Source organism: Mesoplodon densirostris, chromosome 14 (assembly GCF_025265405.1).
Source record: "Mesoplodon densirostris isolate mMesDen1 chromosome 14, mMesDen1 primary haplotype, whole genome shotgun sequence".
NCBI classification, from domain to species: Eukaryota; Metazoa; Chordata; class Mammalia; order Artiodactyla; family Ziphiidae; genus Mesoplodon; species Mesoplodon densirostris.
Genome location: NC_082674.1, coordinates 31,931,518 through 31,959,391, shown reverse-complemented (window position 1 = coordinate 31,959,391; position 27,874 = coordinate 31,931,518). Strand labels below are relative to the sequence as shown.

The following is a 27,874-nucleotide window of genomic DNA, read 5'->3' as shown; positions in this document are numbered from 1 at the left end:
TACTGATGAGCATACACATTACATTGCTACTCCAGGTCACACTCCTGAACTCCAGATATTTATCTTTAATTGCCTAATGAAAAACTCTACCTTGACATCCTAAAGGCACCTCAAACTGAACTCATATTTTCCTCCAAATAAAAGTTTTTTCTTTCATCTCACTACATGGCACTACCATGTACTGTTACCTGAATGAGAAACCTAGGAGTAATTCTTGACTGGCCCTATTTTTCCTCACCTATATCCAATACATTAATTCCTGGTGATTCTATCTCTTTAATATCACTCAATGGTATCCTAATGTTTTCTACTTTGTTGAACACACATAGGTGGTGTTAATTCCTGGCATCTCTCCATGCCATTTAACCACTCTGTCTCAGGGAAGGTGGACTGACCCATGATTTATCTGGGTGTGTTAGTTCTGAGCCACTCTTCATCCTCTTGGCTGCTAGTTATAGGGGACAGACATTCTAATCTTCCAGGTATAGCGTTCTCCAGAGGTGTCACAGGTTGGGTTCACTGGGAAGCAGGTTCTGAGATAGATATTAGTGTGCAGGAGGTAGTGCTTCTGGAATCAATACTTGGGGAAGGAAAGGGAAGGGAAGAAAAAAAACAGGAAGGGAAAAAAAAGGATAGGATGGGAACAGGAACAGGAAGGGAAGAGAAAGGAGCAAGATTGGGCAAAGGGAGAAGTTTAGCTGAGAGTCAGTCTCAATAGAGGCCTCAGCTAACCTTGGGGGAGCTCCAAAGCTCGGATGACCTTTCAAAGTTGTCTCAAATTGGGGGTGGGGGACCAAAGCTTTGTATTCCTCACTGATCAGTCATTGGATGCCGGCCACCCCAAGGAGACATAACTGGGCTAGTGGGTTTTTTTAGCCAAGGCCCTCCCTAAAAACAGCTGCTAGCTGAGGGCAGAAGCAGCACTCCAGGCAGCCAGAGGAATAAGTCCTTTATTTCTGAAGAGCGATCCAGGTGTCACACCTCATCATTCAACTCAGAGAAGCCTGCCCTCATCTGGGGGTTTACTTAGCATCTCATCTGGCTCTCACACTAAGCTAAGACCTCTATGGTAGTTTTTATTCAGCAATAAATGGCAGGTTTTGGAGTCCATCTGCCTATATATATATTTTGTTTTAAATAAATTTATTTATTTATTTTTGGCTGCGTTGGGTCTTCGTTGCTGCATGTGGGCTTTCTCTAGTTGCGGTGAGCAGGGGCTACGCTTCGTGGCGGTGCACGGGCTTCTCATTACGGTGGCTTCTCTTGTTGTGGAGCACGAGCTCTAGGTGCGCAGGTTTCAGCAGTTGTGGAGCGCAGGCTCAGTAGTTGTGGCTCATGGGCTCTAGAGCACAGGCTCAGTAGCTGTGGTGCACGGGCTTAGTTGCTCCGTGGTATGTGGGATCTTCCTGGACCAGGGATCAAACCCGTGTCTCCTGCATTGGCAGGTAGATTCTTAACCACTGAGCCACCAGGGGAGTCTCTACCTGCCTATCTTTTGTTTTCTTGCTTCATTTTCTCAGAGACCTAGGCTGAAACAAGGGATGCTATTTAAACCTAAGATAATTCTCAGTACTCTTCTGCTACTCGCTGGGATAAGGCCAGTCTCAAAGCCTTCCTAGACTACAGCTGTTTGCTATCTGGCCATCCTATCTCGATTGTTACCCCTCTCCAATTCTTTCTCCACACTTTAGCCAAAGGGAAATTCCAAAAGCACAAATCTGATCAGCTCACCCCTGCTTTCCCTTTGCCTTCAGAGATAAAGTCTAACCTTCTTAATGAGGCTGAGAAGGCCAACAAGATTTAATTTGAGCTCCCTTGTCTGGTCTGATTCTCTTAACACTCCCTTATCCCTCAGCTCTGTATTTGATGCTCCAGCAAGAGAAAAGTACTTGTAGTCTCCACCAGCAACCCAATGGTTTCTTGACTCTGTGCTTTTAAAATATTTCCTCAGATTAAAATGTATTGAACTTCTTCCTTGTCCATCTCTCTCATTTGAATATGAGCATCTTAGGAACAGAGACATTTCCTTGTTCTTACACTAGGTACTCAATAAATATTAAATGAAAGTGTGAATATATCTGGAAAGGATTTATGGCCTGTTACATGCTTATTTATTAGCAAGGGCCACTGAACGTGGAAAAATGTTCAACCTCGCTATTAAAATGGTGCTCTGAGACAAGGAGATACAATTTTTCACTTAGGAATTGGCAGAGCTACTAACAATAATATTTGAGGCTAGCAAGGGTACGGTGAAATGAGCACTCTGATACACTGCGAATATCCGAAAAGCATTCTGGCAATATATGACAAGTCTTAAGATGCTTAAGCCATGTACCCTAATAAGTGCACATCTAGAAATCTATCCTGTGTAACCCGAGAGAGAAGTAAAATTTATGTGCAAAGGTATTCCTCACTGTATGTTTTTCTATTATGCTTGCACTCTTAAATTGTCCATATATTCTAAATTGGGTCTGTTACACTTTAAAGATCAGCAAAACGTTAGTAAAGTGCTGACAAGGTTAAAGTTGGGAGCCAGCCTACAGGACAGCCCAATGATTGCTGCCTCCTGATATTCACACGCTGTGTGGTTCCCTCTCACATTGTTCCAGGAGTAGTGTCATCACTTCTGCCACGCAACTTTCATGATAAGGTTATAAAAGACTCTACAGCATCCGAGTTAGCCTTTCTCTCAGATCACATGCTCTTGGGGAAAGCCAGCTGCCATGTCTCTCTCTATGGGGAGACACACGTGGCAAGATGTTGAGGCCTCATTTTTTTTTTTTTTTTGGCCGCACTGTGTAGTTTGTGGGATCTTAGTTCCCTGACCAGGGATTGAACCCGGGCCCCCTGAAGTGGAGTCCTAACCACTGGACAGCCAGGGAAGTCCCCATTGTGGCCTCTTGATAAAACCACATGAGTAAACTTGGAAGCAGACCCCCCAGCCTAAGTCAAGCCTTCAGGTGACTGCAGCCCCAGCTGCCACTTGACTGCAAGCTTATGAGAGACCCTGAGCCAGAACCACATGGTTAAGCTCCACCTGCATTCCTGGTCTAGAGAAGCTATGAGACAACAAATGTGTATTGTTTTAAGCTGCTGAATTTTGAGTAGGATGATCAACTGTCCGGGTTTCACCAGGACTGAGGGGTTTCCTGGGATATGGGACTTTCAGTGCTAAAACCAGGGAGGTCCTGGGCAAACTGGGACAGTTGGTGACACTAGTATTTTTGTTTGTTTGTTTGTTTGTTTGTTTGTTTGCGGTACGCGGGCCTCTCACTGTTGTGGCCTCTCCCGTTGCGGAGCACAGGCTCCCGACGCGCAGGCTCAGCGGCCATCGCTCAGGGGCCGTGGCTCAGGGGCCCAGCCGCTCCACGGCATGTGGGGTCTTCCCAGACCGGGGCACTAACCCGTGTCCCCTGCATCGGCAGGCGGACTCTCAACCACTGCGACACCAGGGAAACCCCCACTAGTATTTTTAAATACAACTTTATTCAGATATAATTCACATACCATAAGTCGCCTATTGAAAGTTCAATGGTTTTAGTATATTTGGAGTTGTGCAACCATCACCGTAATCCAATTTTAGAACCTTATAAAGAAATCCTGAAAAAAAGCAATCCTGTACTCTTTAGCTATCATCCCCCAGTCTCCCAACTCCCCCCAGACCTAGGCAACCACTAATCTACTTTCTGCTTCTAGACATCCTACTTTTGAATAATTTATTATACAGCAGTAGATAATTACTATAGGGTTATGGATAATGGGATAAAGGATGCTTGCTTTTGCATTAGTCTCTTACCTTACACTTTACTGAATTTTGCAAATTTTTTACAATAAGCATATTTTCATTTACTATAAGAGAAAAAGTAGTAGTATTCTGATTTACTGAAAATATGATGTATGATTTCATGGAACTGTTGTTTGGGCCCACCCAGTATCCTTCTACTCCCTGTTCTTCTAGTAACAACACTACTCTTCTTCCTTAAAGAAGAGCCTTTCTCCAATTCCAGGTTGCTCTGATTTGGTTGACAATCAAAGGACAAGGTGGATACTTGACTCGGGCCAGAATAATCAGATTTTCTCTCCCAATAATTTAAATCTTGAGTAGAGGCACAGGGGGAAAGAGGTATTTAAAACTAGTCATCAGGAGGCAGAATCCTAGAGAATTTGTTGGGGAACTTCTGTTTCTGAAATCTCTGTAACCTTCTTGGTTCCTCTTCTTTCCTCTTGGGTATTCAGTAATTCCTTCGATTCTGTAAGTTACTCCTGTATGACTCCGTAAGTCTCTTTTTTATTTAAGCTAGTTTCTGTTGCTTGCAACAAAAGAACTCTAACTGATCCAAATAATAGAAAAAATATTTCTGTTGCGCTGGGGTGGGGTGGGGGGAGGGTAGCGGTTATCCCCTCCCCTCCCCCCCCAAATATCCATAAATCTATCAGTCCAACAGAAAAGTTTTTTTTTTTCATATTACTTATTGGTTCATTTTCACATAGTTAGAATCATGGTGTACCTATCATCTTATATTTTTCTACCTAACACTGTACCTGCAAAAATTTTTAGTGTTTCTACAAAGTCTATTCATCATTTTAAATGTATGTTATTATCTTGTACTGGTATGTAATAATTTATTAAATCTTTTTTTTTTTTTTCTTTTTGCGGTATGCGGGCCTCTCACTGTTGTGGCCTCTCCCGTTGCGGAGCACAGGCTCCGGATGCGCAGGCCCAGCAGCCATGGCTCACGGGCCCAGCCGCTCCGCGGCATATGGGATCCTCCCAGATCGGGGCACGAACCCGTATCCCCTGCATCGGCAGGCGGACTCTCAACCACTGCGCCACCAGGGAGGCCCGTAATTTATTAAATCTTGATTCACTGGTTGGATATTTGATTTTAGCTAGCAGACATATATTTAAAATGAACATTTTCACAGCAAGCTTTGTGCTTCTGTTGAATTATTTATTTCCTTAGGATAAATTTACAAAATTGAAAAATGGATCTGCTATGGCGTTATCCTTGTTCCTTTCATGCATTTGATGTGTTGCTTTGTAAAGTGAAAGGTGCTTTTGTACTACAAGTAATTTTCTATTTTGAATGTTTAGATTTCCATTTATAAGATATTCTTAGATTGGGCAAATTCAGATAAATAGAGTTTACTTAGTTCAAAATCTATATTATGACAGTTATACAAGTATTCATGTGATTGTAACTATTTAAATACACCTTTTATTGAATATAACATACATAAATAAAAATGGCACAGATCATAAGGGTGGAATCTCAATGAATTTTCACAAAGTGAACACACCCATATATAACCAGTACGAAGATCAAAAAGGGCTACTGTCACTCTAGAAGCCCCCTTATGCTCCCACCCAATTATAACCTTCTGTCAGATAACCACAATCCTGATGTCTATTACCATAATTTAATCTCTTCTGTTTTTGAACTTTAAATAAATGCAGCCTTTTGTGTATGGTTTCCTTCACTCAACATTATGTTTATAAGCTTCATCCATGTGTAGCAGTAGTTCATTCATTTTCATTCTGTGTAGTATTGCATTGTGCAGATACACATCATTTATCTACTGTTGAATGGATACTTGGGTTGTTTGCAAATTTTGGTTCCTACAAATAGGACTAAAATTGTTGGGTCATGGGTTATGCACATATTCAGCTTTCTTAGAAACTGCCAAATAGTTTCCCAAAGTGGTACCAATTTATATTCTCACCAGCTGTGTAGGAGAGTTCCAGCTGCTTCACATCTTCTGATTTTGTGCTTTTTCACATGTTTGTTGGGCACTTGGATATTCCCTTTTTTGAAGTACCTGTTCAAATCTTTGACCAATTTGGGGGGGGTCGACTTTATTGAGATATGATTTTCATACAATGAAATTCATCGATTTTAAGAGTACAAGTCTATGAATTTTACAATGTATTCTATAATGTAATCATCATCATACTCACGATATAGTTCCCTTTTGTCCTTTGAAGTCAATTTCTTTCTCCCACCCCATGACTAGCAACACTGATATGTGTCCTGTCACTATACCTTTGTCTTTACTATAATTTCATATAAATGGAATCATACTGAAAGGAATCTTTTGTGTCTGGCTTCTTTCACTGAGAATAATGTTTTTGAAATTCTATCCATGTCATTTTATGTATCAGTAGTTCATCAGGGTTTTTTTTAAAGTGCTAAATAGTATTCCATTGTATAGATATGCCACAGTTTGTTTATCCATTCACCTGTTGATGGGACGTTTTGTTGTTTCCAGATTTGGGCCATTATGAATAAAGTTGTGATGAACATTCAAGTATATATGTTTGTGAATACACGTTTTCATTTCTCTTAGGTAGATATATCAGAGTGCGATTGCTGGGTCCTATGGTAAATATATGTTTACCTTTATAAAAAAATCATCCAATTTTTCCAAAATGACCATATCATTTACATTCCTACCAGAAGTATATCACTGTTACAGTTGCTCCACGTCTTTGCCAATACTTGGTACTGTCAGTGTTGTTAATGTTAACCCTTCTAGTGGGTGTGTACTGGTATCTCATTGTGGTTTTAATTCCATTTCCTCGATAACTGATGATGTTGAGCATCTTTTCAGATGCTTATTGCCATTCATAAAATACTTATTCAAATCTTTTGCCCATGTCATAAATTGAGTTCTTCTACTTTAATTATGAGTTCTTACTGAACTGTAAGCATTCTTTTGTATTCTTGATACAAGTCCTTTATCAGGTATGTTTAATAAATATTGTCTTCCAATATGTGGTTTGAATTTTCATTTTCATAACAGTGACTGTACTTTTCTATAAGTTTAAACTTATTTCAAAATAAAAGACTACCAAAAAGAGAAGAAATTACTAGTTTGCTAAGAGTTTTAAATCATGAATGGATATTGAATTTTATGAAATTCCTTTTCTATATCTATAAGGATGATCATATACATTTTATTTTATTTATTATTTTAGATTTTATTTATTTATTTATTTATTTTTGGCCATGTTGGGTCTTTGTTGCTGTGTGGGCTTTCTCTAGTTGCAGCGAGCAGGGGTTACTCTTTGTTGAGGTGCACGGGCTTCTCATTGAAGTGGCTTCTCTAGTTGCGGAGCGCGGGCTCTAGGCATGCAGGCTTCAATAGTTGCAGCACACAGGCTCAGTAGTTGTGGTGCATGAGCTTAGTTGCTCCGCAGCACATGGGATCTTCCCTGACCAAGGATTGAACCCGTGTATCCTGCACTGGCAGGCGGATTCTTAACCACTGCACCACCAGGGGAGTCCCTACATTTTATTTTATTAATTTGGTAAATAATAAGACTACCAATGTTAAAGCAACCTTTAATGCTTGAAAGAAACACACATTTTATATATTATATATTACTGGATTTGTTTTGCTGATATTTAGAATTTTTTTCATCTCTGATAAGAGAGAGACTGGTCTACAGTTTTCTTTTCTTATAATGACCTTAGGTTTGGGGATCAACATTTTATTGGCCTCATAAAATGAAGGTATTTTTGTATTCTCTGAAAGAGTCTGTGCACTATTGTTTTCATTTCTTCCTTAAATATTTGGAAGAATTTAATGGTGAAGTCATAAGAATCTGGAGATTTAGTGTGTGAAGATTTTTAATCACTATTCGGTTTCTTTAGTAGATATAGAACTATTCAGGTGTTCTTTCTTTCTTTCTTTTTTTATTTTTTGGTGTCACTTTTTATATGTTGGGTTGTCTAGAAATTTCCCATTTCATCTAAATTTTCAAACTTACTGACTTTAAGCTGTCTAAAATAGTTTTATTTCAAGTTTGTGGTATCTGTAGGATTCACAGTGACGTCCCCCTTTTCAAGCCTGATAGAGAATATGTATCCTATTTGGGTTTTTTTGTTTCTGCTTTGTATGTGTGACCAGTCTTGCTAGGGATTGGTCAGTTTTACTATTTCTTTTCATTGACTCTTCTCTACTGTACATTTTCTTTCATTAATTTTTTTCTCTTCACTTTACTATTCCTTTCTTTATACTTTTTTCAGGTTTAACTGTTCTTTTCTAGGTTTTTGAGATGGATACTTAGGTAATTCTTGTTTAACACTATAAATTTCAGCCTTTAAAATTATAAATTTCTCACTAAACACAGTTTTAGCTGCATCTCAAAAATTTTTATGTCATATTTTCATCATGATTTAGTTCAAAACATTTTCTAATTTCTACTGTGATTTTTTTTCTTTGACTGATGAATTACTTAGAAATACATTGCTTAGGTTGTATGTGTTGGGGAATTTTGCAGTTGTTGGGTGCAATATTCCATATATATCCATCATGTCAATTTTGTAAGTCATGTTGTTTAAATGTTTTGTTTCCTGTTCTATCAGTTCCTGAGAGACGTGTTAAAAGCTCCTACTGTGATTATAGATTTGTCTATTTCTCCTTGAAATTTTGGCAATTTTTTTTTGCTTTATGTATTTTGTAGTATATTGCTAATTGTGTGCAAAATTAGAATTGTTTTATCTTCTAGATGGGTTAATATTTTTATTATTGTTAAATATCACACTTTATTTCTAATAATGCTTCTATCTTTAAAGTCTACTTTATATGTTATTTATAGCTATACAAGCTTTCTTTGGGCTAGTGTTTGCATAAAATGTCTTTCTATTCTTTTACTTTTAACTATTCTGTGTCATAATTTTAGATTATTACTCTTATATCTTTTGTACAAAGCACATATATTTTTAAAACCAGTATGACAATCTTTGTTCTTTTTTTTTTGCCGTACGCGGGCCTCTCACTGTTGTGGCCTCTCCCGTTGCGGAGCACAGGCTCCGGACGCGCAGGCTTAGCAGCCATGGCTCACGGGTCCAGCCGCTCCGCAGTATGTGGGATCTTCCCAGACCAGGGCACGAACCCATGTCCCCTGCATCGGCAGGTGGACTCTCAACCACTGCGCCACCAGGGAAGCCTCACTACTATTTTTTAAATAAATGTATTTATTTATTTTTGGATGTGTTGGGTCTTCGTTGTTGTACGCGGGCTTTCTCTAGTTGCGGCAAGCAGGGTCTACTCTTTGTTGCAGTGTGCAGGCTTCTCATTGTGGTGGCTTCTCTTGTTGAGGAGCACGGGCTCTAGGCACATGGGCTTCAGTAGTTGTGGCTTGTGGGCTCTAGAGTGCAGGCTCAGTAGTTGTGGCGCAGGGGCTTAGTTGCTCCGCGTCATGTGGGATCTTCCCGGACCAGAGCTCGAACCTGTGTCCCCTGCCGTGGCAGGCGGATTCTTAACCACTGCGCCATGGGGGAAGTCCATACTTTTACTACTTCTGAGATAACATATCATTGCTGGCATCCCCATGGAGGTCTAAACCATTCTGATCTGTTATTTGGAAGTGAACATGGGTCTTCACCATTTATGGAAACTGACTCTTGTCTGGTTCTCTCCTCCTTCTGGGCTCAGGAGATCCAAATTCTCCTGAAGTCAAGCCATTCCCATTTTCTTAGAACCCTTCTCCTTCCAGATAACTGAGTCTTCTGTCTCCCAAAGACTTTAGAAAATCACCACATTTTAACCTTCCCTCTAGAGAAGAGAAGGGAAAAGTACTCCTTGTCTTTTCATGGCAAGCCCAGATACAAGAAAACAAGATGTGATTTCTTAATCAACTGCCACACCTATTAATATTATTTCGATTTTGTGGCCTTGACTTAGAATGTAACCATAATCAATCACACTATTTCCATGGGAAATCAATTCCAAGTTATAAACACTTTTCTTTTAGGGAACTTTGAGAACCCAATATATTCATTGGATATATTCTCTTTATAAGAGCATTTTTCTTTTTTTTTTTTTTTGCGGTAGGCAGGCCTCTCACTGTTGTGGCCTCTCCCCTTGCGGAGCACAGGCTCCGGATGCGCAGGCCCAGCGGCCATGGCTCACGGGCCTAGCCGCTCTGCGGCATGTGGGATCTTCCCAGACTGGGGCACGAACCCGTGTCCCCTGCATCGGCAGGTGGACTCTCAACCACTGCGCCACCAGGGAAGCCCATATAAGAGCATTTTTCTTGCTTCTCTTTAAGGAAAGGAAAAATTGCAGAGAGCAATGATAAGATTCATCATTAATATAAAAATACTCTGGTCACTGCTTTAAGGCTTTGCTTCAACATTAATGCCCACAAATGATGTGAACATGAGGGAATATATTATCTCTTACCAAACGGCAAGATATTTTCTTCACCAGGACACAAATGACATAGAGATAGAGGTGTTAATAATTTTAAAGATATAACCTCCCTGAGGTACACTGTAGAATTAAGAATACCATCATAAATACAGATGTAGGTAAGGTTTAATTTAAGGAACTGTATTTTGGGTATTGTAGCACTTAGGCCAAAGAACCATGAGATAGTGGCCTGGTTTAATAAAACATTACAAAGGTCCATTAGGAAAACTCACCAGGGACAAAATGGGGGTAGTTCTGAAATAGACCATAGGAGCTGCTGCTTCTGCTAAAAGTAACTACACTGATTCCTAAATTTATCTCATTCTGTGATAACCGACTTTTCATTCTGAGGAGAGACAATGTAGTCCAGACCTCTTACCATTTCCTCTGCTTATCAGCTTTCATCCTGGGCCTAGTATAGACTAACCTTTCACTCTGAGGTGTCAGGTGAGGTGGTTGCCTCAGATACAAGCACTTTTTACCAGATAAACTAAGGGTAAACTGAACTCAAAGTAATTTTTTTTTCTCCAAAATCCTTCCCTGATTCCATAGGTGGAAAACCTTTTGTTTTTTAGTTTCATCGGACCACCATTCCCATGTCTAGTCCAATAAATACTGGAATGAAGGCAGAATGATAACAAGGTACATTTGCGTGTGATTATGCAACATATCATGAGAGGAAATATTTTTTCAAAATAATCTGTAGGGGCTTCCCTGGTGGCACAGTGGTTACGAGTCTGCCTGCCAATGCAAGGGACACAAGTTCGAGCCCTGGTCCGGGAAGATCTCACATGTCACGGAGCACCTAAGCCCGTGAGTCACAACTACTGAGCCTGCGCTCTAGAGTCTGCGAGCCACAACTACTGAGCCCGTGAGCCACAACTACTGAAGCCCACGCACCTAGAGCCCGTGCTCTGCAACAAGAGAAGCCACCACAGTGAGAAGCTCACACACCGCAATGAAGGAGTAGTCCCCACTCTCTGCAACTAGAGAAAACCCACGTAGTAACGAAGACCCAATGCAGCCAAAAATAAATAACTTTATATAAAAAAAATAATTTGTAAGTTTGGCCTAGGATTGTCTGAAAACTGGAAATAACTATAAAACAATTCAGTAGTCATAAAATGAATTTTTAAAACCTGCTTTTCCCATAAGAGATTATCCACATTTAATCATTCAAGAGCTGATTATCCAGAATGTGTAATATACAAACCCGTTATTTCTTCTTTTCCCTTCTGCTACCTGATTTTTGGTCATTTCACAGCTCATTGGTATTCTCTCTCTTGGAAAATAAAGGCAAATATAGCACAAACTAGCATTTTCAACTTTCTATGTAAAGGTTTTGTAGGAAGGGTTATGGTTTATATATCACTTTTCTTTAATAAGTATCTGGTTAGGCTCTACTGGGCACTGGTGAAGAATTAAAGACATTTAAGACATCGTCCCTGCTCTTAAGGCTCTTACAATTGGAGAAACAAGGTTTATGTATAAAGTCAAATATTAATGCAAGACAATATATATTTAAACAACAATATGAAAGAATCTGGTCATAAATACATAGTGTACAAGAGAGCTTTATAGATCTATCATGGTTTTGAAAAGGGAGAGCAATAGTTTGAACTGACAAGATGGTCACAGAAATTCTCAGTAAGGTAGTGAGACTTGAGCTAGGTATCAAAGAATGGATGGAATCTTAGCATGGGCAAAAGAAAAAAATAGAAAATTCTGCACAAAGTAAAAAACACAAGAAAATCCCAGAATTCCAGGGTTCAAGGACCACAGATATTTTTAAATGGAATATTCCAAGCATACAGAGTATAGAAAATAATATAACAACTTCTTTTGTCTTTCCTGCCCAGCTTTGTCACATATTTACTTTTTGCCATATTTGCTTTAGATCCACGTCTTTGTTTTTGTTTTTAAATACAGATTTGGCTAAAGGCTTCTACATACTCTATCATTATCCTGCTTTCTCAGTAGAGGTAACAACTATCCTGAATTTGGTAATTTATCATAACCACAAATATTTTAAAATGTTATTACAAATGGAAATATGCAGTATTGTTTGATGTGTTTAAAGTTATGTAAACAGTAGCATACTTTATGTATCTTCTGCCACTTGGTTTTATTCACTCAATATTCTATTAGTTGAGATTTATGCATATTCTAATTCTAGTTTTAGTTCATTTAACTATAATATTGTATTCCACTGTGTGATCAGACACCAATTTATTTATCCATTCTCAGGTTGATGAACATTTAGGTTGTTTCCAATTATTTTCCTGTTTTAGATAATGCTTCAATGAACAGTCATTTACATGTCTCTTTATGCATTTGAGGGAGAGTTTCATTTATACATGTAGAAATGGAATTGTTAGATTGTAAGATTGTAAGGGCAGCTTTAGCTTTGATAATGAAAAATTGCCTTGCAATGTGGTTGCACCCATTTATTCTCCTCCCCACAGTATACAAGATTTCCCATTTCTTCCTTACCTTTGCAACTCTGATGACTACATCATAGGCATGGAACTGGAGAGTAGCCCGGAGTCAGTTCTTGCTATAAACTAGCACTCTGTGTAGGTGATGCTCAGCTTTGGATCACACCATGAACTTGCCCAGCCCCACGTAAGACGGGATATCAAATCTCTGGGAGAGAACTGGAGAAGAGCAAAGAAAGGACTGGTTGAGTGGCTGAGGACTGGGAGCACATTTTATTCATTTTTGCAACCCCAATATCTAATATAACCTGAAACTCAGTAATCAAAGCTCAGTAGATGTTCAACTGACTGAAACTAATTATAAACCCTGATCTGTTTCTGATTTTCACTCCTCTAAGCTTCAATTTCCCCATCTGTAAACTAAGGACGATAATAAATGAAGGAGTCTTTCCAAAGATAAAATGAGACATAAATATGAAAATATTTATAAATGCTAAAAAGTAATGCAAATTAAGTTATAAAAGATTTCAAAGCTGCTTCTGTGTCGTGACTTCTTACATGTAACCAGATAATATTTTAGCAGTTTGAAAGTATTGGCAAATTTCTCATTGGCGTTCTTCTTTTAACCTTAATTAATCCTGGGATCCCACCTACCTCAGACTCTGCTCAGGATCACATATAAAGATATACTGTAATCATAAAAAGGTATTCCAATCCTTACTGGCAGCCCTCAAAGAGCACCTATGAGGAACCCATTCATGGTTACAGAGTCACACTTGAGTTCCATTCTATTCTCTCCAGTCCTAAAACACAAACTCTTTCTCTAGGACCCAATTGGCTCTTGGTTATTTTCTCCCTTCTCTCTTTCTTCCAACACCTGAAAGGTTGATTTAGCTCCTTTCTGGCTAAATTATTCCCCTTGTCTTCCTCCTTCCCCACCATCACGTCTCCACTATCCTTTCCTTAAATTCCACGTCACAAATATAGCAAGCAAAGACAGGCTGGAAAACACTGCCTGGGGAAGAATGGATACATATTCATATCTTAATAAATTATCCCACAGCATAAATTCTTGTTATGGAAGTTACATTATTTTCACTTTAAACGTTTAAAAAACAAGGCCCAGAAACATTTTCTATTCCTTTTAAGTGGCCTTCATTAAAAAAAAAAAAAGATTGCTCACCATTGCTCTACACTCTCAGACTGTCACTTAGAGATCTCTATATTCTACCGTCTTTATTTGTATGACTTAAATTTACACGTGATGATCTAATTTCCTCTTGCACTTTCTAACTCTGTCACTATCTTTGCAATGGCTTCTCCTTAATGCCCTTTCATCTTCTCAAATGTAATATGCCTAAAAGTGAGCTCACATTCATTCCAAATCTAGCTTCCCTCCGAGACTTCCATATTTCCACTGGCATTTTAAGCAGCATATTTCTTGGCCAGGTGCGGTATATCAGAAGAAGAGAATGGGGCCAGAGAGACTAATTAAGAGGCTTGTACCCCGTAGCAAAAACCAGACTGCACTCAGATTTGCAGACATGGTGTTTTGGATCTATTTGGAAGGACCAAAGGGGGCTCTCTTTAGATCAGAGGTAAGCCCTAAATATTGGCATCAGCAGTGTAAGAGTGTTATACTTTCAGATATTGAAAGTTCATACAAACATTTTCAGATATTGATGCCCACTTAATGGTACTGATGTTGAGACAGAGAGAGAATGCCTGTACAGCTCCACATTTATGCTTGAAAAGGACTATTCACAAATTTCATATAAGAGCTTAGCCATTTGTAAATGAAATACAAAGCAGTGGGGAAATTTTCATGAGTTTCTTTCCTTTTATTCCTTTTACAATGAGAATAATTATTCCATCAACATGTTTAAACTATTTCTGATGGCATCGGGTACTCAGCTGGGAAAGTTTATACTACCAGATGAGTCCTAATTTAAACATAATTTTTAAAAAAAGTATCTTAAGTAACCCAGATGATCAGATTCCAGACTGAAGCTTTGGCTCTAATGCTGAGAAGAGGCCCTGATGCAGTTGGGCTTTGCCATGAGCTCAGACCCAGGATGACCTATTTCCTGGGGCAGAGATCTGGGTCAGTTTAAGAAATGAGTCACCTTCACATCTGCCTTGAGCTATGAGCAGAGGGTAAGGAATAACGAAAAACTCCTGGCACATGTTGTTTCAATTACTTAACTGGGCTTTTATTTCTGTTGTTATTTTTGTTTTTGTTTTGCCTGTTTTGATCAAGAAAAACTCCAGTCCAGGTTTAAACCAAATTCACGGATTTTTTTCTCCAAAGAGATGAACTTTTTAGATCTATGAGCAGATTGCTTTCCTAGAGGTTTTGTCGAGAGCAGGGGCTAGACTCCTCCTAAGGGAGTAATAGCGACTAGAATAAAGCTTCTAAAGAACAGGCCAGTAGGATAGCACTCTGGGCAGTAATCTACCCTGGAAACACAGTGTATGTAACTGCATTTGTTCTGAGTCAACTCGATCCAATCTGGCCCAACAGTGGCCTCACTCTGTATTTGGGAACTAGGGGACAGGGCAATACCCTTTAACTGAGGGCACCTAAGGGGAATTTTAGGCTAGATGTTATATGAAAGGGAACCAGGGAAACACTGTGCTCTGACCTATCAGGGGATAAAAGGTGAATATAACCAGGATTTTTATCGGTAGATTATCTCAGCATCTCTTGATCTCTCACCCAGACTGTATTCAGCCTGCCCCTCTTTACAATCCTTTAGCATTTTGTCTATGTTTCACAGAGCCTACACCCATCAAGGATTAGTTGGGTCTAAAAAGATAACAATTCCCTACAGTGCAGGCCCAAGGGCACTCCCTTGAAATCCTGGCTTCTCAAGAAGATAGGAGGTTCTTCTCTATTGAGACAAGGTTCTTGTCTAACTTGCCTTTGCAAGATCTCACCTGATAGCAACACTATGCCCTGTTTTGTTGGTGTGTTTTATCTGCTTGGTGATGAGAAGATGCTATTTGATCTGATAAACTGTTAGCAGGAATTTTACAGTAGGATCTATGAGATCAGGTTCTTGTCCCTGGCACTTTATGGCAATGGGGGTTCAAGAACACCTCTGATGATCTGATTCAGAGGGGAGCAAATATGTTTTTTGGAGATGTTACTTGATGGAGACCCAGGGGCCAGTTGTAGTTGAGGATTATATAATTATAGATTATAATCTGATCCTCTGGAGTTGGGCAGCACGGTGGCCCTGAGTTTGTTGCAACTATTAAAAGCTGAATCAAAGTTTGGGCTACGATATAGTGTTGAGATAATAGGTAGTTATAGTCTTCCTGTAGTCAATACTGACCAGACTGCATGTGGAATACTAAGCTCAATGTTTAGTGCCAGAGTTTAGAAAGATATTAATACATTACATGTGTCCATATGAGGGGGGTCCAGATGAAATGTATGAAGATCATGATGTATGAGAAAGGCTGAAGGGGATCTGGGAGAATATAACTAAGAGGACACACACTTGCAGGAGAGGAACTATGAACATCAATAGTTAGGTCAGCACTGACCGCCATGATGACAAATCTAATGATACTTTTATATCTCCCTCCTCAGTCTCTCTTTGGCAGCTAACACACTTGCTCATTCTCTTCTTAAAATTCCCTCCTTCTTTGCTTCATTGATACTAATTGTACTAATTCTGCAGATGGTAAAATTGAATTAGAAGTGCAAGAGACTTATCTGTGGAAATACCTGGAAGGATGAAGAGGAATGGAGGAGTAAGCAGGACGAGTCTCAGACTGCAGAGCCACTCTGAGAAAGGCTCAGTGAGGCCAATGAGGAGCTCAGAGCAAAGACTGCTCATTAGACGATACTGCATTACATATTCTCCCATCTTGTCTCCAGTCTTGCCATCTGCCTTCAATTCATTCTCCACCTGCAGCTAGCAGAACGTTTCTAAGGCACAAGTAAGATCATGCCACTCCTGTGCTGATAACCCATCAATAGCCCCCTTGTGTTCTCAAAAATCCAAATTATTTAACACAATTTACATGCCCCTTAATGGACTGGTCCCTGTTTACCACTCTAGCCTCATCTGTTGTTCACTCCAAACAGAACTACTTTCACTTCTTTGAATGTAAACTTTCTACCCTCAGTATAGAATATACCTTCTTGCCTGGCTAATTCTCTAACTTGTCTTTTAAGTCTCAGCTTAGAGTTTCCTTCCTCTGCAAAGACTTCCATAACCTGCAAAGACTAGATTCGTTGCCCTCTTATGTGATCCTGGAAACTACATAATAAAGGGCAGGTGGAATCTTGGTTGTGCATCTACAGAGGGCAGTGATATATCACTTGGGTGCTAAATATTGGAAATGTAATAAAAGGGACAATGTTTATATATCAGGACTTCTCTCAGGGAATATACTATATGAAATAGAAAGGAATTCTATAATAAATAGTTTGGTGTGGGTGATAGTTTTCCAAAGGGACACGATAGGCAAACATTTTCAATCTAGTCACTACCTTCACCCCCCAGCCCAACCCTAGGCATTTGGAAATGTTGTTGATGTCAGTATGGCTGGGAGCAGTACTGATGGCGGGGCAGGGATGTTATAATGCTTGGGGACAGTCCCATGCAAGCAAGGACTACCCAAAATGCTAATGAAACCTCCACTGAGAAACACTGTGCTAGGACGTATGCAAGTCTGGAAGCAGAGCTGAATTGCTCAGAATAACAGAGAGGAGGCTGAGAGCTGACACCTGAGGACTTCCATCTCCACCCACTCCCCATGCAGGGTTCCACCTCACCTGTAAATAAATGTTGAGTACATGCTTTCAAAAATATCCATTTACTATCTTAAAAAAATTAAGAAATTCATTTAAAGAAATTAAAAATATATATAGGTTGAAAAAGAACCAAATTATTAGCCCGAGTGGCATCTAGTATCTTCTTCTTGCTTTGCTTCTCTGCACCTCAGTACTTATCTCACTGTCAAGAAATTATCTGAGAACTTGTCTGTAGCCCCAACTTGAGTTCAGGGACCTATTGCATTGCCAGAACCTAATATATGTTTGGCACCTAACAGATGCTCAACAAACATTTCTGAACTATGGCTCTCCAAATTTAAAAATTAGCCCCGAAATTTTTTCTAAGTTTCAACCCTAATTTTTATTAGTGATAAATGTAAAATTTATCACTTATTTCACATTTCTATTTGAGCACCTCCAATTTAACAGATACAAAACAGAATCATCTATTTTGACCCAGTGTTATAACCCTCCCCCAAATAACCTCAGTTCCTCTTATTATGGCAAATGCTATTACCTTTTTGGGATCTTCCCGATTGTCTGAGCCAGAAACCTGCTTGTCATCCATGTCACTGTCCGCTTCCTCACCGTCCAATTATTTCCTAGTTTCCTTCCCTTTTCTCCATCCTAGGCCTCCCTGGCCTTAATTCAAGGTCTCTTATGTTATTGCATTTGCTTGCTAAATCATATCTCCAACCCCATCCTCATGACTGTCAGCCTTTAAAACATTCTAAAATGTACTCAAAATAACAGTAATTAATACTTTGTGGGATTACTGTGGTGCCAGGTACCGCTGACTTTTACAGGTATTTTCTTTTCGACTCTTCATAATAGCCCCAGTTTGAAATAACTTCCCAAGGTTGTTCAGTAAGGAGACAGAGACAAGACCTGAACCCAGGTAGCCAGGCTCAGAGCTGTGTTAGGCTAGGTTATATAACCTCCTGGAACTTTCTGCCATATTGTTTCACGCCATGTCTGAGTCTGATTCTCCTGCCCTGGCAGATGGCCTGGTTGCAATGAGTCTTTTCTGAGTGAAGTCTAGCTCAGTATTCCTTTCCCAGAGCTGGTGGTATACTGAAAATGTGAATGGTGGCTATATGGTCAATAAGCCAAAGAAGTGGATCCAGTGGGTTATTAGACAAGAGGTCCTGAGGATGAAACTGAAAGCTGGGGTGGAGAGCAAGGAATTTCTAAGCTGCAGATGCACGAGGGATGGGCTAACAGAAGGGTGGTCTGGATATGGTGGCAACTGCTACTGTCCATCTTTGGCTGGATGCTTTAAGGATCTGGGGCTAAGTGGCCAGCCTGGAGTGTACCACCTCCCCACTGTTTGTCTGGCAAACTCTTGACATATTTTTCAAAATTTACTTTAGCATCATTCCTACATCTTTCTGTCTACATTTAGGTCCCTCCTTTGTTCTTCTCACACTGTTTTGTGAGGCTGCAAATTCCTTGAGGTCGGGCACCCTGGTTTTTCTTCTTTATACTCTACACCACTAGAATCTAATAATCACTGACTCCAATTGAGTAACAGGGAGGCAGATTTTGGCTTAGCATAAGAGAAATTTTTTAAAGTATACTTTAACTACAGACTAGTGGCTAAGAGCTTGGCCTTTGTGTCTTACTACCTCTATTCAAATTTCAGCTTTCTGTATTACCTTGAGCAGCTTAATCTGTCTGTGCCTCAAAAAATGGAGATAATAATATCTATGTCATCAAGTTGTTGTGAGAATTAAATGAGATAATACATGGAAAGTACTTGGCTCAGTTCCTGGCACCCTGTAAGCACCTGGTAATTTTAGATATTTTTTATTATTGTTATGATTATTCACTAGCACTATCTTATACTGAAGCAGGGTCCTTCAGAAGCAGTGAGTTCCCTTCTACTGAAGGTATTCAAGCAGCAGTAAGTCCAGGAGAGATGCTGTAGAAGCAGTTTAGGACTTCTAAGGATGCTTCTAATCATAGAAGAGGCAAGTTATTTCTGATTCAAAGAAAGTGTGATCATTAGTGTTACTTCTAGTGAAGCTGAGTGTTAGAATAGAAAAGAGACATCAGATTTGGCTGTATGTATGTATTACAAACAGCAAAATATTTTATTCTTTGTTGATTGCAAAAGCCCTTTTATGTTGTAACCCATACGGCAAATCAGGCCCTTACATGCAAATCCATGTCTTTTCAAAAGGACTAGCTTGGCCTTGCCAAAATGGAACAAACAAAACTTTAAAGACTGTTTCAGCCCTACTGAAATGTCTTTTCCCTTTGAAAGAAGTCTATTAGTGATGCAAATGCAAAGTTATCTGCACAGATGATAATCCTCGCAAACAAAACAGTGAAACCATTAGAACTTTCTTGTGCAGCATTCAATCCTGAGAATTTGGCTTTCCAGCATTAAAAAGGCAGAAAAAGAGAGCAGAACTGGTTCGATTTGAGATAGTTTATTAGGTCTGCTTATCTGAACCCTGGGCTAATTATCCTCGTGTTTGGCTTAAGGAGGCCAAACAATTCTCCAAAAGTGGACAGTCTGTAAGAAGGCTTGCCTCTGGACAAGTGCCTTAAACAGGCAAAAAACAGGGTCCTTAGCCATGGAATAATATTTATAGTCAGGAGTTTAATTCTCAAGATACCAGAGTCTTTTAAGGTCGATCCATCTAGAAGAAACCCAATGATAAGCATTCATAGGGCAGCAGTGTAAGTAATATGCTCCTAGTACTGATGCTTTAAAATAATTAAAAACTAGATAATTGAAGGTCTACTTGTATAGGTGACGAGATGGTCATTTTCCAACATCTTTTAGTCAACAGATAGGGCAAACAACTTCTTTGAGAATTTAGTAAACATGCAATCTGACTGTAGGCAAAGAGATGGAAAAGATAAAAATGTACGAGGCAGTTAACTGTAAATAGTTCGCTTGACTATTATTTGATGATACTTATTTTATATTTAACAAGTTTGATAAGACCTAGTTTTTCGGGGAGCCACGAGGCCTTAGGGAATATTATCGGTCAGAAGGTGTGGTGCCTAAGGGTACTAGAAAACAGCTTCTGAAGCAAAAATCCAAAGCGGTATTGCCGAAGTGGCCATCACCTACCTACTTGATTAAAGCTTTTGGAAATGCCTAGTGGGCAGTTTACTGAGAACAGAAAATTAACCCTACATACCCAGAGGCTTTCTTGGACAGATAATAAGATTTGAAGCTGGTGTCCACACACATGGGATGCAAGGCTTGCAATCTGGGTCTGAAGCAGGGTGGGGCTTTGGGTAGCTAAGCTGTAGAGCTTGCGGACCATCACAGGTTGACATTTCAGATATGGGAACGGATCTCGTCCACGCTCCACCCTTCACCCCCACCCCACCTCTCCTTTGCAAGGTTGCTAGACAGCTTGCTGGTCCCCTCCCCCATCTTTGATAATCCAGACGCCTCTGGTGAAGGTCAAGCACTGCTTTAGTTCTGGCCTCTGGCTGCCTCCCACGCCCTCCACGCGGAAGGGCTGGCGGCCGTTTGGCGTGTTTTTCCTCCAGAGCTTCCCACGGCCTACCCACTCCACACGCCTCCCTGGCCGCCCTCCTGACCTGTCCTTTTTTGCACCCTGGCAGGTCAACTCCAAGGGCCCGAGTGTCAGGGGTCGCAGCAAGCACAGCTCACTTTTTTCAGGGGATTTCCTCAGGACAACAACCCCTTCCCGCAATCCCAGAAAGTCTGTGGGACTCGGCTGTGCCCTATGTATAGTTGCTTCTAAAAAAAAGTTCGGGACACGGGCCGTCTTGCAAATTAAAACTATACTACCTGCTTAGGATGGGGACCTGATGCGGCGACGTCAGACTTTGTCGCTGGGGAAATGAGAAGCGAATAGGAGCTCCTTTCTGCCTGCCCCCCCTCCGCGGTCCCGGGGGCAGGCGAGCCTTTTCTGGCACGGCACAGCGGCGGTCGCGCGCGGGTTCCCCGTGCGGGGAAGCCGCGGCCGTTTTGGCCGAGTAGCGCCCGGGGTCCGGGCCTCGCCAGGCAAGCGCGCGGAGCCGGAGCGCGCACGGGGAGGGCCGCGCGCGGGGCCGGAGAGCGCTCCCTCCGTGCTCGCGGCTGCGCAGTCGGGCGGGAGCCGGGAAAGGGGAGGAGGGTGGAGGAGCCGGAGTAAGGGGAGGGGGAGGAGCGGCGAAGGCGGAAGCCATGTTGGAGTTTCACCCCGAGCGAGGGGCTGCGAGCGTCGTTGGCTCCGTGTGGGTGTGACCCGGGTTCGGCGCCGCGGCGGGCTGCGGGGGGCGGGGACGGTTAGGCCGGTCGTCGTCGTCCGCGGCGGCGGCCGCAGCGTGGAGCCGGGCGATTGTGACCGCCGGGGGAGCAGGGGGCCCGCCGCGGCTCCCACTCTCCGTGTGGCCCCCTGAGCGCCCCCCCTCCCCTGCCCGGGAGGGAGGCGGGGGGCACCCGGGGCCCGCCATGAACCCCTGCTTCGATCTGTCCCGCCGGAACCCTCAGGAGGACTTCGAGCTGATTCAGCGCATCGGCAGCGGCACCTACGGCGACGTCTACAAGGTGAGGGCGAGGGGCCGCGCGCCGCTGAGGCTGTGGGGCGCTGACCCGCCGCGGGGAGGGCGAGGAGCGCCGGCGAGTCGGGGCGCCCGAGTCTGCGCTGCCTGTCGGCGGGAGTCGCTGGCGCCCGGGAGCGGTGGGCGAGGAGGAGCGGCGGGTGCCCAGGGCTCCGCGACCGTGCAGAGAACAAAGGGCCAAACGTTTAATCCCGAGATCTCCGGGTCCTTACCTGAGCCTCCCCCGGACGCGCATTTCCCGGGAAGCGCTGAACGGCGGCGGCAACTCCGCTCCTCACCGCGCGGAGAGGGTCTGCGCGTTTGTTGCATTGGCAGGGTCAGTGCGACGAGCCGGACAGCAGGGGTTTGGCTTATGTCAAACCTGCATGCTCTCCACGGACCTGGGATTGTTCGCGGTGGGTTGGCAAATGCTGCCCACCACACCCGGCGATAGTCATTTCACTGGGCAGCGTCCATCGACAGCCCCTCAACCTTTAGCCTCCTAGCATCCGCCTACCAGTTTCTTTTAATTTTCCAAGTAATGACTTTCTTTTGTAAAAGAGATCTGGTTAGCATGACTTCTTTCTTCCTTCCTCCGTTCCTCCCTTCCTCTCTCCCTTTCTTTCTCCCTTTCTCTCTCTCTTTCTTTCTTTCTTCCCCTCCCCTCCCTTCTTTCCTTCTTTTTTTCTTTCGAAAGAGCAACTTTTTCTCCAACTCGAATGGGACTGTGATGCCTTATTAAACTTGTTTTTGTCAGGGACACATAGGATTCAGCTTTTTTTTTTATATGTAAGTGAATTGAATACTTAGGAAAGGTACTGGTTTGGCAAGGTTAGAATTCAAAGCCCATTAGTAGCATAGCATTCCTGTTGTAGAGGGACCACTTCTAAATGTGGCAGATAAATCATGCTTCTCTGGCCAGCTCAACTCTTGGCCTCACAGAGACTGCCAAGAAGAGCAGGCTTGTGCCAAATGTGGCAGCAGTCTTGATTTGGTTGTGTATCTTCTTACTGGTAACTCAAGTGGAACTCCGCCTGTTTCACATAACACCTGAGGATGCACAAAGAAACTTTACTTTGGAAAGTTGAGTCTTAACTTTATTTTGCCCACCTTTAAGCAGTAGGTTTTTACTTTTACTTCACTTGTAACGCATATGGTAACTTAGATATTTAATACAGTGCAGCCAGTATTCTGCATTAGTCTTGTTTTGTGGATGATTTGCTTTCCATCATCAGTTACATCACCACTTTTCTCCATAGACAACACAGGTGTCTATGTTGTCACCTATGTGACACACCTACTGTGTATAAGGTACTGTGCATCTATCTAAGCACTTGGGTTGTAGCGCTAAAAGAGAGACATGTTCCCAAGTCTTACTTGTTTATATTTTTTGGACAAGAACAACATGAAACAACCATTTAAATAATTATTTTATTGATTTCTTCGTGCTGCAGAGAGGAGAGGATTAGGATTAGGGTTAGGAGAGCGTATAACAGGAGGACTTCATCTCCTCTGGGGAGTCAGAGGCAATGAGGAGAGGGAATTATGCCAGATAGAGGAAGCATGATCTGTGCAGGCTTGGAGGCCCCAAGGAACAGGGTGAGGATTTGAAAGAAGGCCTATGTGGCCTCAGTAGCCAGAGAGGGAGGATGACCCTAGATCATGCAGGCCTCTTTGGTCTTGTAAGGAGGTGGGACTTCTCTTTAGGACAGTAAGGAACCATTGCAGGGTTTTAAGTAGGAGAGTGAAATTAGACTTGGATTTTTACAAGCTTTCAAGCTTTACCTACTGCAGTGTGGGGAGTGGAGATGGGGGGCAGAGGTAAAGAGCAGTTAGGAGGCCATTGTAAGCATAACCATTACGGTATTGTGCTTGGAATTTGTAGTGATTGTGAAAGTTGAAGTGAGTGAATCCAGGTAGCTTAGAGTTGGTTAAGGGAGTCTGGTTAGGGCTTCTCTGATGGCACAATGGTTAAGAATCCACCTGCCAATGCAGGGGACACAGGTTCGAGCCCTGGTCTGGGAAGATCCCACATGCTGGGGAGCAACTAAGCCCATGCGCCACAACTACTAAGCCTCCGCTCTAGAACCCACGAGCCACAGCTACTGAGCCCACGAGCCACAACTACTGAAGCCCACGTGCCTAGAGCCTGTGCTCCTCAACAAGAGAAGCCACCACAATGAGAAGCCTGTGCACTGCAACAAAGAGTAGCCCCCGCTCACCACAACTAGAGAAAGCCTGCACACAGCAACGAAGACCCAACGCAGCCAAAAAATAATAATAATAATAATAATAATAAATAAATAAAATTTTTAAAAAGGGAGTCTGGTTATATTGAGATGAAAAGTTAACTGAACCTTTGCTAATGTATCAGGCTTAGGCGGCAGTGTAGACAGTAAGTTCTTTTTCAGTTCTTTACAAGAATAATTGGCCATGTATTTACTATATTTAGAAAAAACAGCTGGTAGTTAAGCCACATGATTAAAACGTAAAAAAATTAGGCCTGTAATTTCCTAAGGACATCTAAGTGCAGTGCAGGTATAAGTTGATTAATCTTGTCATCTGTTTAAAATAATGATAATGGAAACTAACATTTATAGAGTGCTTATTACTTGCCAGGCAGTGTTCGAAGACTTCTCCATGTATTACCTCAATCCTTACAATAGCCCAATGAAAGAGATGCTGTTATTAACTCCATTTTGCATCAGAAGAAACTAAGGCACAGGGAAGTTACAGTAACTTGCCAAAGTTCGTAGGTGGCAAAGCCAAAATGTGAACCAGTTTGCTCTAGCTACTGTGTCCTTAACCAGCATATGGGCAGATAATGTATTATCGAATTTCCAGTGGAGAAATGGAGGCACACACTTAGTTTAGCATGTTAATTGCAGCCACACTCTGAGGTAGAGTGGATCTTTAAGTAGTAGTTAGAATACCTGACTCCTGCTGTGCAGCCAGGCCTCACTGTTTTTGTAGAGTCTGCCAAGTGGACATCAGATAATAGATGCTTGATCCCTGCCTGCCAGACTCTTCTAATATCAGGGGCCCAAAGCAGAGAAACTCTGTGGTTTTTGGCGTCATATCCCATTTGCTGAATGACCCAAAGCTTAAACTATTTGTATTTTTGTCTGTACATAGTCATGTTCATGCTATAAAGATAACAGATTTTTTTGTATTTTGCTGTTTTCGATTTTCATTATTTATACAAATGGTGTTGATTAGAGAGTAGTGCCTTAAAGAATTTTTTTCAAAAGCCAGTACATATAATTTGCTCCTTAATTTGTCAGTATTTAGGTGCTAAAAATGGAATGATCCGATTAAGTAAATAAGTTAGAGGCCTAATTATTTATAGTCATTCTTAGAAGGTTGGTGTTTTAAGTGATTTTTATTTTGAAAGCTATATCCTATGCAGTGTAATAATATGCTTATTATATTTAAGGTGGCATGGTTTAGTTAAAAAGTACTGAGCTAGGATGTGGAAGATCTAGAATTCATTAGCTCTTTGGCCTTATAAAATCACTTAGCCTCTCAGAGCTGTTTTGTTGTGAAGGTATTATTACCATCATATGCCCTTCTGTTTATGCTGTTGACTTGTTTCACTCAACAAATACGTTTTAATTTTTTTGAGGCCAAAAAAATGCAAATATACATTTCCTCTGCACTGTCTTAAAGTACATGAAAATATAGTTTAAAAAGAAAAGGCTGGGCTTCCCCGGTGGCGCAGTGGTTGAGAGCCCACCTGCCGATTCAGGGGACACGGGTTTGTGCCCCCGTCCGGGAGGATCCCACATGCCGCGGAGCGGCTGGGCCCGTGAGCCATGGCCACTGAGCCTGCACGTCCGGAGCCTGTGCTCCGCGACGGGAGAGGCCACAACAGTGAGAGGCCCACGTACCGCAAAAAAAAAAAAGAAAGGAAAAAAAAAAAGAAAAGACTTACATACTTTTAAATGTCCTGTAACTCTGGGCTTTATCTGTCAGGTGAAGTATCTGTAGCAGGAGTTACTCAGGGACTTGGGAGTTGACAGCTAGAAAGGGCTCTGTGGTTGAGCCTCAGGGGGCCCATGAAACCCTTGGAAATTTATAGGCTTAATGTTGTATGTGTGTGTGTTTTTCTGGAGAGATGGCTTTTGGTATTTATTACATTCTCAGAGAGTTCCATGATCCCAAAAAAGAAGAGAATGAATGATCTATAGGTTTGTCACTTGAAAGCAATTACTTGGAGAAGTTAGGTCTTTGTATACCATATCACATTATCAACATTTATCAACATTAGTATGATTTTCACATGCATTATGCTATTTTTTCTCAGGCAGTTTTCCAGTTTAATTTGTATTATTCCTACCCTTAGAGTCTTCATTTACGGATGTTTTTCTAGGTTTATTGCTAGAGAGACAATACTAAAGCTAGAGATAGGGTAAGGCAGGGTTGTTTTGAAGTACTGGTCTTCACGTGTTTCTCAGGGAGTATCTCATCTGGTCTTGTGGTGTTAGCTTTGTCCCTGTGAATGACTCCCAGATGCCTCCAGCTTGTGCCTTCTGAGTTTTAGCCCATTATCTCCAGCTGACAAATGGAGACAATGTCAAAAGCCCCAGTAGGGTCAGTTTGTTAAGGCTTGAAGCCTTGGAATCATCCTTTACTTCCAGACTGGACTTCATAAGCATTTTCCAAACTGTGACCAGGGGATTTCCCCGTCAGTCCAGTGGTTAGAACTCTGCACTTCCAATGCCGGGGGCACGGGTTCGATCCCTGGTCTGGGAACTAAGAAGATCCTGCATGCTGTGGGATGCAGCCAAACAAGCAAACAAACAAAAAACTGTGACCAGGATGCTCCAGGGAAAGCAGTACTATGAGTGTATCAGAGACCGAGAACTCCTATGGTAAAGAAACCTGGTAAACTTTGCTTAACCCAGCAAACTCCAAAGTTACTTGATGATGGGATTCTTCTCTGTAATACCGATTGCTTGTCCTTAGAACTGGTGTCTTGTAGAACATGCTTTGGAAATGTTGATATTGATTTTATCTGTGTGTGTTTGGAAGCCATTCCCTCTGAAGCAGAGGCTGTAATGTGGCTAAGCTCCAAGGTAGCATTCACATGGTGATCTATGTAGAGAGACTCTGAAAGCTGACAGGAGAAAAATTGAAGGTTGGACAGTGAAATCAGGAAATTAATTTGTATGTTCAAGTATTCAGTGAATTATGTGTTGACTTGTCTGTAACTCTGCGACTCTCATGTTATTCCGATTAATATCATCAAACACTAATTCTTTCATCATAGTCAGGATTTATAAGAACTTTTCTGGAAAACTCAGTTCTGAAACCTCGCCTCCTATGAGGGACGTGAAGACCTTAAGCATTTAGAAAAGAACAGCTGAAGGAAAATAAAACGTGTATCCGGATTATGCCCATTTTTACTTTCATGGAGGACAGAGTCTAGAGGGACCAGAGGAAGTGGTCCTAAACTTCAGAATGATTGTTTGAGTATTTAAGGTAAATTAAGGTAGAGTTTCCTCGTATCAGTAGTTATTTGAGGTGGAAAATGACAGTGGAACAGATTGTGGGATAATTTCTGTAGATACAAACAGCTTACCTGACTTTGATATGGATCTGATTCCCTAAAGGAGGTACTTACCTCCAAGATTTGATTTGTATGTATATTTACTTGTGAAACAACATCTAATTATTTTGTATTGAGAATGAATAGTTAGTCATTCTCTCATGAGAGTCCATTTAACATTCATCCTACACTGAATAGCTGTAATATGAAAGGAAAGGTCCTAGGGACTGTGTGTGGAGTAGGAAAAATGACAAGACTTGGTACTTTATTTACAGGGACATAAATTGTGAACCTACTTTTAGCCATCATAATTTGAGATCAAAACTGTGTTGATTTCCTCTTTTCTAGCACATTAAATCTCTTACT

At 41.5% G+C, this 27,874-nt stretch overlaps 1 protein-coding gene and 1 long non-coding RNA gene across 3 annotated transcripts in view; one reads left to right on the top strand and one right to left on the bottom strand.

The window, feature by feature from the left end:
- Positions 1–21,456, bottom strand: part of LOC132502135 (uncharacterized) — a 74,528-nt gene extending 53,072 nt beyond the window's left edge. The window contains exons 1-2 of the long non-coding RNA XR_009534397.1: positions 21,224–21,456; positions 12,697–12,860 (exon numbers count right to left, since the gene is read on the bottom strand). This is a non-coding gene — a long non-coding RNA (uncharacterized LOC132502135). The remainder of the gene's footprint in view (positions 1–12,696; positions 12,861–21,223) is intronic.
- A 136-nt stretch (positions 21,457–21,592) lies between these two features.
- The window catches only part of MAP4K3 (mitogen-activated protein kinase kinase kinase kinase 3), a 194,259-nt gene continuing 187,977 nt past the window's right edge, over positions 21,593–27,874 (top strand). For both annotated transcript variants that reach the window (XM_060117942.1, XM_060117941.1), the window contains exon 1: positions 21,593–21,964. In XM_060117942.1, coding sequence (XP_059973925.1) covers positions 21,869–21,964 — 96 coding nt within the window. In that variant the 5' untranslated portion in view covers positions 21,593–21,868. The remainder of the gene's footprint in view (positions 21,965–27,874) is intronic.